The 12879-nt window shown below is 39.3% G+C and overlaps 2 protein-coding genes across 2 annotated transcripts; one reads left to right on the top strand and one right to left on the bottom strand.

The window, feature by feature from the left end:
- Positions 1-747: 747 nt before the first annotated feature.
- On the bottom strand, positions 748-6052 carry lgals8a (galectin 8a). Its single transcript, XM_030770716.1, has 9 exons — positions 5911-6052; positions 5493-5581; positions 5067-5277; positions 3658-3777; positions 3319-3375; positions 2945-2968; positions 2239-2327; positions 1851-2016; positions 748-1299 (listed from the first exon to the last, which is right to left on the bottom strand). Exons 1-9 carry the CDS (start codon positions 5947-5949, stop codon positions 1150-1152), a joined length of 945 nt encoding a protein of 314 aa, XP_030626576.1. The 5' UTR covers positions 5950-6052; the 3' UTR covers positions 748-1149.
- Positions 6053-6867: 815 nt separating this feature from the next.
- galca (galactosylceramidase a) lies at positions 6868-12440 on the top strand. Its single transcript, XM_030770714.1, has 17 exons — positions 6868-7029; positions 7116-7184; positions 7342-7405; positions 7610-7723; positions 8052-8191; positions 8315-8353; positions 8493-8620; positions 8939-9094; positions 9184-9308; positions 10050-10177; positions 10350-10439; positions 10533-10622; positions 10765-10909; positions 11214-11394; positions 11611-11774; positions 11917-11993; positions 12084-12440. Exons 1-17 carry the CDS (start codon positions 6889-6891, stop codon positions 12225-12227), a joined length of 1995 nt encoding a protein of 664 aa, XP_030626574.1. The 5' UTR covers positions 6868-6888; the 3' UTR covers positions 12228-12440.
- The last annotated feature ends 439 nt before the right edge of the window (positions 12441-12879 follow it).

Below are 12879 nucleotides of genomic sequence, written 5' to 3'. Positions count from 1 at the left end.
TACACACAAAAAAAAAACCCCAGACAGACCCATGTCCAATACAAGGATTCAGCATAGTCCTAGACCAAACTGCATTAATCTGGTTCTGGGCAACCGGCCCACAATTTAAAAAAAACCAACAGGGCCTAACAGTTGCATAGTGCGATTGTGGGTAAAACTTGCAGGGAGGAATCCGAGATGGACCTCTGGTCAAATTCGAGCTCCCTGATTTCGGAATTTTCTCTTCACCTCCCAAACCAAATAAATAAGGAGAAAGCGACGCACCCAAAGTTCCTCTCCTTTTCTCATGTCACTTCTTCCTCGTTCGGCTAGCTCGCTTGCTTGTTCGGTTTGATCTTTGAATCAAAATAATTCATTGCTGACGTGATTTGATCGTACCATTATGAGACAGACACAAATGCACTGCGTTTAACAATTCAAAAGAATTCTAAAGTAAACAACCACTTTAAGGGTATCAAAATCACTCTTAAAAATTCAATGGTTTATGGCTTATTTCGCAAAATCCTAGCTAAACTTTCGAGCTCACAGCATGTTCAGGTTTGGTCTAATGTCACTGCCCAAACTTGAGACTGTAGTGATTAAACTAAGAGCTGATTATAGATATACTGTTTAGATATACTGTTATTATAAACAAAAGGAATTTTTGGTGCTGTTGTTTATATTCACCAAGAGCAAAGCGTTTCAATGCAAAGAAAGAAAAAAAACACTAAAACAAAGAAAGAGAACTGAAGAAAATAAACTAGGTAACTTGCATAATCATTCCAAATCTCACAATTAAAATCCTAGGTATTAGTATTAACCTTCTAATGTAGTCAAATTTGACATTCTTCTGTGAAGAACCACTTTAACAAGATACAGCAGATCCACATGTCTGCGTTACCAACACATACAAGTTTACTTCATTCCGTTATAATTAAGCAGAACTTTTCGTCAGCGCTCGTAGAAAGATACTGTGCAGTATGCTCGAGTTAAGTTAAATACATTCATCTGACCAGCGAGTGTGTGTAAACTATAGCTGGTAAGACCACCTAGAAGACCTCTCGTACAATACACTGAGGAGTTGAGCTAAAACAGCAGTCGATTACTGAGGAGTTTCTGGTTAGAGGTGAAGGAGGTGTTTTGAGGTTCTCCTTAAGTGTTCTTTTGCCTTCACCACAGCAGGACACCCGTCAACTCCAAGTCTCCGAAGATCTCCAACAGGTCCACGGTTTTCAGGTCCTGCACGCGGTGCTTGTAGTTTAGCTGGTGAACACCGTTGACTGCCACTTTGAACCCCTGAGCCTCGCACAGAATGATCATCTAACCCACAGCAAGGACGAGGAGGGAGGGAAAAAAATAGGTTTAAATCAAATGGACTTCATGTATTGTAAAAAAGGCTGTAAGAACTTCAGCTTTTTTTTGACTGATAATTTTCTCTCCCAACAACGTGCTTTTGATATGGTACTTTCTGCTACACCTGCTCATTATAGTAAATTGTCGTGTTTTTACGTCTGACTGACTTCAGTTAATCCACACTACTCAGTTCTAACATTGGCTGAAAATCTTCAGCCAGTTAAGGCTCTAATAGTGAACCCGTATTGACTGTCCCATGATTACTGAGCATGTGTTGGTGATGCCTTGGACTCTGCTGAAGGATTCTGTGAAAGTGTCCCAGTGTAATTTACAAAGGGCCTTGGACTGCGCATAGATTGCTCGTGAAAGTTAAAAACATGTGTATTAACGTCACTCTCTGAGCACAGGATGTACTGAATAGCCTGTTGATGACAATATGAGATGAGTAGTTAGGGGTATATCAATGCCCTATTGATGGTAACAAAGATTTATTGACAGAGCTGGATTTACTCTAATACCTCAAAGTATTCCCCAGGGGAGAAAGGAAAGCTGGGGAGAGAGTTCTCCTCCGGGCCCCAGCACTCGGACAGGTAGGAGTTACGGATGAACTTTCCGGAATTCAGACGAGGGTTCAGATGCAGGGCGATGTCCTCAGAGTTACTCACGCGCAGATTCACGGTGAAACTACGTGCGTCAGTAAGCATAAAGTTATTAACTCGTATTTCATACTTCTTAAAAGCACCGAAAGCTACATTTACACCTGTTACTAAATGGGAATCACTTTAACTGAGAGATATGCTTTTTAGAAATGCAATATTAGTTCTGTATCAAGCAGCACAGATATGACAGCACTGTAGTTTGGTAAACAAATGAGAACATGGCAGACAGGGTGCTTTGTGTTCATACCTGAGTGGATGGGGACTGATCTGACCCTTGACTGTGATGGTCTGCCCTGGACTCAAGCCCTTTGCAATTTTACACTTGTATGGAAGGCTCTAGAAGAAAATAATCACATGACGTGTCAGGTCAGGAAGATACAGGAAACAATCTTGAGAATCTGTTCATGCCTATAAATACTGTATGATGATAATTTAAATTAAAAAAAATCTCAGACTAAACAGATGCCAACAGTACTGACCTACAACTTACAAAAATATTTTAAAAATGCCATCACTTATGTGTACTTGGACTGATCTAAACATTTACAGTTGGCTTTGATGCTGAAGGTCAATGATCTTTTTAAAGTATTAAAAAGGTTCCTGGTACTGAGAGACTACAATTCCTAATTTTTTTTTCTACTTCGCTAAAACGATGCTGCCTTACTTTAAACCACCAAAAAAGTTTAGAGGGGGCGATTCTGTGTTCGGTTTGAGCTTAGAGGGGCTGACAGTCTCAGGGGCAGGGGATTAAAGAATGTCCTAAACCTTTTTGCCCAGATGTCCCTGCTAACCCTCCTAAATCTAAATTTGATTTTAAAATCATTCCAAATCTGCTTTTCCAGTTTCGTCCAAATCAAACATAATGACGCCCTCATATAGACAGCTGTGGCATGTGACATGCATTTTTATACATTTGCCCTGAGGTTACACATCACAGTGCCACGTATACTCACCAAGTCACCTGACTCCGACTCTGCCTGTGAGGTAAAAAAAAAAAAAAAAGAAAAAGAAAAAAAGAAAAGGGAAAAAAAAGAAAAAGGAGTATTTTATAAGTTACATCTTTGAAACTGCTTGAAACCAATGATTAGCAATTAGATATGTTACTAATACTATATATTTATATACATACATATACACACACACACACACACACACATATATATATATATATACACACACATACATATATATATATATATATATATATATATATATATATATACAGGATACACACACACACATACTATATATATATATATATATATATATATATATATATATATATATATATATATATATATATATATATTTTTTTTTTTCCTCTTACATTAACTTTTTCTCCTTTGCTCAATGCAACATTTGCCGTGGGAGCGGGAACTGGGCTCTAAAAACGGAAGCAACAACATTTTCACTCACAGAATGCAATTAAATAAGGCTTGTATACGTCTGAGCTCAAAGGCTTGCCTTTTTCCTAATGACGCACTCCCACTGTCTACAGGCTTAATGATATTTCTTAAGCAGAGTGTAAAAGTGTCTGCTTCCATAAAGTCTGTCACTACGCCATTGCGTGAGACGGTAAAGTGGCTCCATAATTTGGTTTACATACATTAAGTGCCTGAGATCTCGACGGAGCCGAGACTTGAGAATAACAGCGCGGGTTACTGACCGAGCTTGGGATGAATCCGATGGCTTGGATTTGAACCTTCCCAGATATGGCCAATGTATCCACTTTGCTCAAGTCAACTCGGTGTCGATACTCAAGCACATGGGCACCATTCACCGCCACCTAGAGGAGAACAGAGAACCAACAAAAACATATTCTGGAATGTTCCATGAAAAACAGGATGAAGAAAATTATTATGAACTCTAAAAAGCTTCTTAGAGTCGATTGCTAAGTAATTAAGTTTGATAAAAACGAGAAACAGAAGGTTCTTCATCATAATGCAATCATAGAATTATGATGTACATATCACAGTGCTAAGTGAGTTTCTCTATGAGAAAGCATAACCCATAAGACTCAATACATTCAGATGTACAAGACTCTCCAAGTGGCAAAATGGCTTTTTTTTTCACAGAAACGTTATGATCATTTGCCAGCTCAAAAGTGACTATAATGTGGATGGTAGCAGACCATCATGAAAGTGAGATGGTAGCATATTATTTCTGAAGAAACCTGCGTGACAGAAATAACTTCCTTTGAAGAGAATTCTGTGCTTCTCAATGCAGGAAAATTCCAGTCTCCTTCAGTAGTTTCAGTCATGGCAGGGCCGATTGGGCAATACCAATATAACAGGCTCTTTCTGTGAGCCTTTGAGCCTTTCAAACTCACAATACGTGATTTCATTGTGCTTAGAGCATTCAGACCAGCCACTCTGGTCGATTCAAAGGTAAAGGATGCTTTAACAGCAGTCATTAGTTGAGTCACGAGGAATCTATGTATCAAGTACTTGAGCAAATTAATTACCAAGTAAAGCCTTGTCAACTTCCACTGCCTTACATTTTATTTGTGCAGTAAACACTTTGTCCCGGCAGCAAAAGCAAAATCATGCTTTGTCCAGTTCACTGCTGTTGAGCTGGTGAATTGCATATCGTGCTCTCCTACAACAGCAGTGTACCTATAGATGACATTATGTACCCTGTATAGCAGCGTTCCTCAAATCCAATTCTCAGAGCCAGAGTTCTATTGTTTTTCACACTAACCCAACACAATACTAGAATATAGTACTAATCTCTAGCCTACTCCTACAGTAGTTTGTTCCATCTCCAAACTAACACTCAACTGTCCTCAATATTTAACTGCGCCTAAAAACCGCAAACAGTTGAATCAAATGTTCTAAATTAGAGCCAGTGTAAAAATGATCTCGAACAGTAGGATCTTCAAGAAAACCAAACCGTTTAACTGGAAAAAAGATTCTAATCTGTGTAAGCATTCAAACCTGGAGCTAAACTAGATTCAAATGAAGGGACCTAAAGGCACGGACATAAATACACACAGACATCCTTGTGATGCCTTTTAATGCTTAATGTATGTAATAACTTGTCTTGGGGTGGTGATCTTGACATCTACAGCCTAACCTTGTATAAGTCTTTCTGCACCAGCACGACAATCTCAAAGCCCGCTCCCTTTGTGAAAGGCATTTTGTAGTGGATCTCCTCCTTGCCCCAGCGCTCCTGTTTCAACGTGTTACAGACGATACAAGGTGACCTTTTGAAACGCGGATTGAAGTGGAAGGCTACGTCGGCTCTAGGTTTCGTGCTGTTTCCACACGTCAGGTCAATCTGAAACCTTAAAGAAACACCATGAGTATCGTTTTCAAGGCACTGAGGGCTCAAAATATGAGGTTTGTTTTGGTTTAGACGTTTCTTATTTAAACTGTAAAACATGGGAACAGTTACCTACACTGAACTTTGACTAAGGTAATGAACCTCAAAATCTGAACATATTGACTGCATTACATACAGCGTTATTTGGGTGTCAGAATCACTTGAATGTACTCGTACCTTTCTGTATCATTTGGAACACTGCCTTGGATTAGAATCATCTCTCCCGGGTGGAGTCCTCCCATGATCGTCCCAGCGAAGGGAATAGCCTATGAAACACCAAACAGGGTACATGATGAGAGACGTTCAGTTTCACCACTGAACTAATATCAACTAACAGTTTCTGCATGCCATGCATTACATGCATTGCTAAAGCAATCAGTTCGCATCAACACAGTTCACATTGTGAGCAAGATCAAACCATCACTTACCAGCTACTATTCTATTTACACGAAAAGTGTCATAGTCAAACAAGTTTTAAAGACTGGTGGCTACCATATGTACGTATCAGCTTACAAAAAAACGTAACTATGTAGCTACATTTTTCGGTCAGCTGTCTAACATTAACAAGCCATTTTTACGTCAAAACATTTCTCACCGGGTTCAGCACAGTTTGTTTCGGATTAGTAATGGACATGTTTGTCAGAGATGAAGAAAAATGGTCTTCGATCTTCCACGTTATGGATAACCGAACAATTAAAACGTAATCGCAGCTGACTGCGATGAGCTCAAAGCTTTCACTTCCTTGTTTTTGCGGAAGCCAATGGGGAGAGATGACGCCACAACGGGTCTGTTCAAGGTACATAAGTGTCGCAGAATGCATCAGTGTCCTAAAAACTTTTGGTTAAGCCGTTATTCATTCTTGTGCTGTCCTGAACGACCACCACATAAAATCCTAAGTGAGGCCCTAATATTGTGAGACTGACTGGCCCATTGGAGGAACTGGACAGGTCTGACAGTGATATTCAGTGCCAGCAGATACATATAGAACAAAAAGGACATTGTGCAATAAATTCACGCGCCCCTTTTTCGACAACATGATTTTAAATATAAATGTCAAAGAGAAATAACCCTTCATGGTCGTGAAACGTTTTTGTATGGCTTTGGACTGCCGTCTGTGAGTTCAGCTATAGACTTTTTAATGCTGCCATTTTATTGTCATCTCTGGACACAAAACTGGCGAACAACCCCCTTAAAAGCAAGGTTCCAGTTCCTCCATCTCAATTTCGTAGCGTCCTCATCAACGCTGAATTCCTCAGTGTTATGTCCTTGTGGGCCCCTGCCATTAGTGTTATCATGTATTATATACATAGTAGGCCTTTTATATCCTGTTTTCTCAGGATATATTGTAGAGAACTATGCATTAGCATGTCGTGCGAAAATTTTGGGATAAAGCTTCACTACCTGTGGCATACTGTGTACAATTTAAATGAGAGCCAATAGAAAGACGTGTCCAGCATCACGTTGCTAAACACGGAAGAAGGTAAACCGTAATAACAGCATGTGATCGGGTTTTCTTTTCTTTTTTTCTTTAGCGGTTTATGGCTTGCTAGAATACGTTAAGTCAGTAAACAAAATGGCTGTAATGAGCCACTATTTAGTTGCCGGGATTCTTTCGACGTTCTCACTCTTGTGTGCTGCTGAATTTTACGTTTTAGATGACAGGGTTGGACTAGGGAGACGGTTTGATGGAATCGGTGGTTTAAGCGGAGGAGGGGTGAGTATTTTAACTTCAGTTTCCTTCATGACTTCATTCTCTATGGCAATACCATTAAACCACTTTAACGCGTTTCTTTTTTCTAGGCTACCTCACGACTCCTCGTCAATTACGAGGAGCCCTATCGCAGCCAAATATTGGATTACCTTTTTAAGGTAATACAATCTAAATTGAGTAGCACCGCAACTGATGACAACATTGCGTTGAACTTTACAGAAACTAGCCTGCAGTAACCTGAAATATATTTATTTTATACCTGTTTGCTATCATATTACAATACTCATTTTCTGCTACGTCTCCATCTTTTTGTAGCCAAACTTTGGGGCTTCCTTACACATTCTTAAAGTGGAAATAGGCGGAGATGCTCAGACAACAGGTAAGAGTGATTCCTGTCCCTCGAGCACGGTGTAAAGCTGAGAATGTGGTAGTTCAGTAAAATCACTGGCATGACATTCTAAAATAGCGAAGAATGTATCGCATTTTAGTTCACAACTGCACTCCTGTATTCAAACGGGTAGTTGGTAAACCACGTGTACTTTTAATAGCGCACTTGTTGGTAATGAACTTCTATTTCTGACAGATGGAACAGAACCCTCCCATATGCACACAGAGGGAGATGAAAACTATTTCCGGGGATATGAATGGTGGCTTATGAAAGAGGCCAAGAAGAGGAATCCAGAAATCACTCTAATTGGTAAGAACAGATCCTGATTTACCATATATACCTCTTCTGATATGCCACATTTTCATACTGTACCTCTGAAATTATTCATGATGTTGCAAGCTATGTGAGTGTGCATATCAATGCAAAGTTCAATATAGATCCCATTAAGTGAAATAACCTATGTAAGCATTTACTATATATATATATATATAGAGAGAGAGAGAGAGAGAGAGAGAGAGAGAGAGAGAGAGACAGTTTATACAATAAAGTCCAGAATCTTAAAACTCACATGATAACCTTGCAGTTGACATTTATTGATTTATGGCTGCTAACACCTGTGTCCATCCACTCTTGTCAGGTCTTCCCTGGGCATTTCCAGGATGGATTGGCCAAGGAGGTAACTGGCCTTATAACTTCCCAGATGTCACAGCTTCTTACATCGTGTCTTGGATCATTGGCGCAAAGCAAAACCATGATCTGGACATCAGTTACATAGGGGTTTGTTTCTGATTTTGTTGATTTCTGCATTTATTGTTATATAAAGCTTTATCTGATGCTGATACCAATTTGTATGTTGTTGATTTTCTTTCTGTGTTTTATATTCTTTTTTTTTCCATGCAGATATGGAATGAAAAGGATTTTGACGCAAAATATATTAAGGTGAGAATAAATATGATCCCTTCCAGTTTTCAGCCAAACAATGAGATTTACTTGAAGGCAGATTACTTGTAGGCTAAGTACCTGACGTCATGAAAAACGACAATAAGGGCTCCTCTAAAGACTTGACTCATTGTTTCAGGTGCTTCGAGACATGCTGGACCGAAGTGGTTTGGAAAGAGTTGGTATCATCGCAGCAGATGGGAACTGGGCCATTTCTAAGAACATTTTGGTAGATCCGTATCTCAACGATGCTGTTGAGGTGATCGGGTAAGGACGGGATGCACAACACATTCCCCTTCAAGAGTGTGGTGCTGTTAAACTTCCAAACTGATAATGTGAAATGAAAGATAGCAAATTACAAGTACACTTAAATACAGCGTAGAGTTTCTTCTCAAATATGCACTGCTTTTGATGTTAGAATTTAGCATTTGAAAAGGTACAAAAGTCAGGTTGTTATTTTAAGCAGAGGCATTACATCTTTTCCGAAGTTCATGATCAAAAGTAATGAGTTGGCTAGCATCTTTAGGAAAAGATGGCTAGCATCTTTAGGCACTGAGAGATAGGAAAGTGATATTCTTTTGCCAGTGTGCACTACCCAGGCACTATGACTGTGAAGGAAGCCCTGTGGACAGAGAAGAAGCTCTGGTCATCTGAGGATTATAGCACGTTTAACAATGACATTGGAGGAGGATGCTGGGCTCGTATTCTCAACAAAAACTATGTGAACGGCAGAATGACGGCGTAAGCAAACTAACTCTGTCTCCAAAACGTAACACTTCCTGTAGGACTTACAGAATCAGATTCATGTATATTTGATTTTATTTATATAGCACTATATCCTGGAATTTGGTGGCTAGTTACTATAAGGACTTGTCGTTTGGCGGAGATGGACTCATGACGGCAGAGGAGCCATGGAGTGGAAGCTATGTGGTGCAGTCGCCGATATGGATAACTGGTATCCAGTCTGCTTACAAATTTACAGTGAAGCACTCCTTACAGTGAGAAAGTGGAAATTTGAAGAAAAATTTATATAATCAAAATATTGCACTGTCCCACCAAGCGTCATGTGTTTTTGTCTTTTCAGGCACTGTGCATACAAAGGGTATTTTTATGTCTTGCTTGTGGCAGGGTATTAATGTTTGTGAATAATGCCACTTTGTTGATGAAGACACCTGCTAGTCATTGGTTTTTGTTTTTTGTTGTTTTTTTTTTTTTAAACTCTAAGTGTGATAGAAATAGAAAACATTTTAGTTCCTCTTAAGTTTTTAGTTTATCCATTTATTTATTTTGAGACACGTAGCATTTTAGAAAAGGACAGCAGATACGTTCTGTCTTTTTCTAAAATATTTGATCTGCGTTCTTCTCTATCAAGAAACAACTGTGAGTAATAAACCCATATCAGGCAAACAAGTTTTTACGCAAGGTTGTTTATTATTAATCACTTCGGAGTCACTGTGAGGCATCTAATTATGATGTGCATGTGAAGATTTAGAAGGAGATTAGAGAAATACAAGTAAGGCAAATATTGTTACAAATGTTCCCAGTGGACGATGAGATGCTTTGGCTTGCAGTATTGTAGACAAGATGTTGTATGATTGTGTGCTATTTACCACAGTACAATTTGGTTGACAAGTTGCTCCACAAGCACAAAGACTGATGTTCACCCAGACTGATCAGTGATGTTGTTGTGTTGTAGCCCACACCACACAGTTTGCCAAGCCAGGATGGACCTATCTACAAACAATAGGAAACCTCACTCAAGGAGGGAGCTATGTTGCTCTTACTGATGGCAAAGGGAACCTCACTGTCATCATTGAAACTATGGTGAGTGGGTGACGATTTTTTTTTTTTCTTTCTCCAAACAGACCTTAAGCATATCTGATGAGTATCACGAGCCTTAGGTTTCCATTTGGGTGAATCATTTACAGATCATGCCATAATGACAATTTAGAAAGTTCAAGTCGTGTTCACTCTTTCCTCTCTTTTTGTTTTACAGACACATAATCACTCACAGTGTATACGCCCTTCCCTGCCTCCTTTCAGCGTCTCCCCACAAACAGCAACATTTAAGCTCAAAGGTTCTTTTGTGAGTGCACTAACTCTTATTCCGATCTTGCACCGACAGACATTTGTAAACACGTTAACCAAGTGACACATTTTCTTGTTACTTCCTGTTTAGGCAACACTCACTGAACTCCAGCTGTGGTACTCGAGATTTGACTTTCAAACCAAAAAAGACACATTATTTGAAAAGAGAGGTCCTATTAAGGTACACAACCAGATATGCCTGCAATAAACTCCTGTTCATCTAATCATTATATTTGTAATTTTAATGCGCGATTTTGCCAACTTTAGATATTGGCTGTTGTAGAAGAGCAGTGACACACAGTGTTTTGTTTCGTCACTCTTAGGTTCAGGAAGGCATCTTCACTTTAGAACTAGGTGTTGATGAAGTGTACACTGTAACTACAATCACCACCGGACAAAAAGGCTACTACCCAAATCCCCCCAGCTCTGCTCCCTTTCCAAAGAAGTACTCTGATGACTTTGACATCAGTGAGTCGTCATGCTCAGCGGGCATTTGCGATCATTCATTTGCTTGGGGATTTCAGCAAAACAGGATTTCTCAGTTAGCCGAAAATCAAAACTGAACAGTGAGACAACCGTCAAGATGTTTTAAGTGTATTGTGTATTGGACGGTCTTGATTTGGCTCCAGTTACCAGGCCAGCTGAGAAATCCTGCCACAATCTACGTCTCAGTCAGTTTATCCTGTTTATTTGTTGTGATAATAATGTACTATAAATACACTGATTCAGTAATTTAACAAATGACTCGTGTTCTTTTTGTAAATTTGTTCAGGTGACCCTCCCTTCTCTGAAGCGCCTTACTTTGCAGATCAAACAGGCGTGTTTGAGTACTTTAAAAACCTCACAGATCCAGGACCGCATGTCTTCACCCTGCGTCAGGTGGTGAACCAGCGACCAGTTACCTGGGCTCAAGATGCTGACCAGACCATCAGCATCATAGGTGACCACGACTGGTATGTTACTTCTCTGGCCAGACAAGGGAATGTATCAACATAATGCAAATCTTCTCTGGGACAGCCTGGTTAATACTTGACATCTAGAGCGGCATTTTTCATCCTTGCCAATTCCTGCTATCTAATTTGTTATACTTACCTAGAAATACTACGGACTGTCATTTTAATTTCATCTTTAATATTATTTTTCATTTCTATTTTTTTGTCACTTTGCAGGCAAGATTTGGAAGTGTCTTGTGACATCTACATTGAAACTGTCAACACTGGAGGCGTGTTCGTGGCTGCCAGAGTCGATCAAGGAGGAGAATCGGTCAGAAAGGCCAAAGGTGTTTTTTTTTGGGTGTTTGCCGATGGTACTTACAAACTGACAAATGACATAGGTAAGTAGTCAATTCTACTTCTTTTTTTTTTTTTATTAGTCTTCTCTGGCCATTCAACACTGTATTTGTCCTTGCCATGCTTTATAAAAATCTCTCAACTGAAAGTTTAAAAAAACGAATCATCCCTCCTTCTGCGTTTAAGGTGGGAAGAAAGTCCTTGCAGAGGGTCTTTCTGGGACAAGAGCAGGCATTTGGTATCGACTAACCCTTACTGTCCAGGTAACAGCTGAGATGTTTTAAATGACTTTTGGTGCCCTTTTCTCGTCTTGCACAGAGACGTTTGTCTGACATGAAACCTTTTGTCTGCAGGGTAATTACGCTTCTGGAATGGTGAATGGCTTTCCACTGTGGAAGAATGCTGTGGTTCTTAATCCAAAGAATGGCTGGGCTGCTCTTGGGACACAAACATTTGAATATGCCCAGTTTGATAACTTTAAAGTGGAGGCAGAATGAGTCCCTGTGCCTTTAGTGGCCTCAACTACTTGAAATCTTTACACTTCATCTCTGCACTGAAAAGCAATCACTAAAAGGCACAATTTTAAGAAATCGATCAAAATATGTACACTAGATAGTACAAACTCTGAAAATGCCATTTGACTTTGGGATGCCTCCATGGAATTTTGTCTACTTTGTGGGAAAATACAGAGTCTGCCTGTAGCCTTAATGAAATGATCTGTGTCTTTGACCAAAGGTTTTTGATTTTATCAGTTATTTATCTCTTGGGAGGTGTAATAATTGTTTAAGTAATCACATTTATTGAGAAAATATGTTCGTGTGTGTGTGTGCGAGCGAGAGAGAGAGAGAGAGCTTTATTTTACTTAAGTGAAGAATGCAGATCTATTCTGTCATACATAAATGTGAGGGGTTTTGATTTTTTTTTTTAATGTTTTGTGTCTAAAAATGGATGCTTGTTAAATGAAGGGAAATGTGCTGTTTTTAAATAATAAATAAATGTTTTCATTGGAACCTTTCTGTGAAAGAGAAAACAATGTTGAAATGTGTCCATATATTCTCGTGACTGATTTTAGTTTAAAATACGCTGAGAGGTTGAAAAAACAATGCAGGATTTTGAACACACCGCAGCTGAGTTTACGTTACCTGGGCA

This window comes from Chanos chanos, chromosome 4 (assembly GCF_902362185.1).
Source record: "Chanos chanos chromosome 4, fChaCha1.1, whole genome shotgun sequence".
Taxonomy (NCBI): Eukaryota; Metazoa; Chordata; class Actinopteri; order Gonorynchiformes; family Chanidae; genus Chanos; species Chanos chanos.
This window is presented reverse-complemented; position numbering and strand designations above follow the sequence as displayed.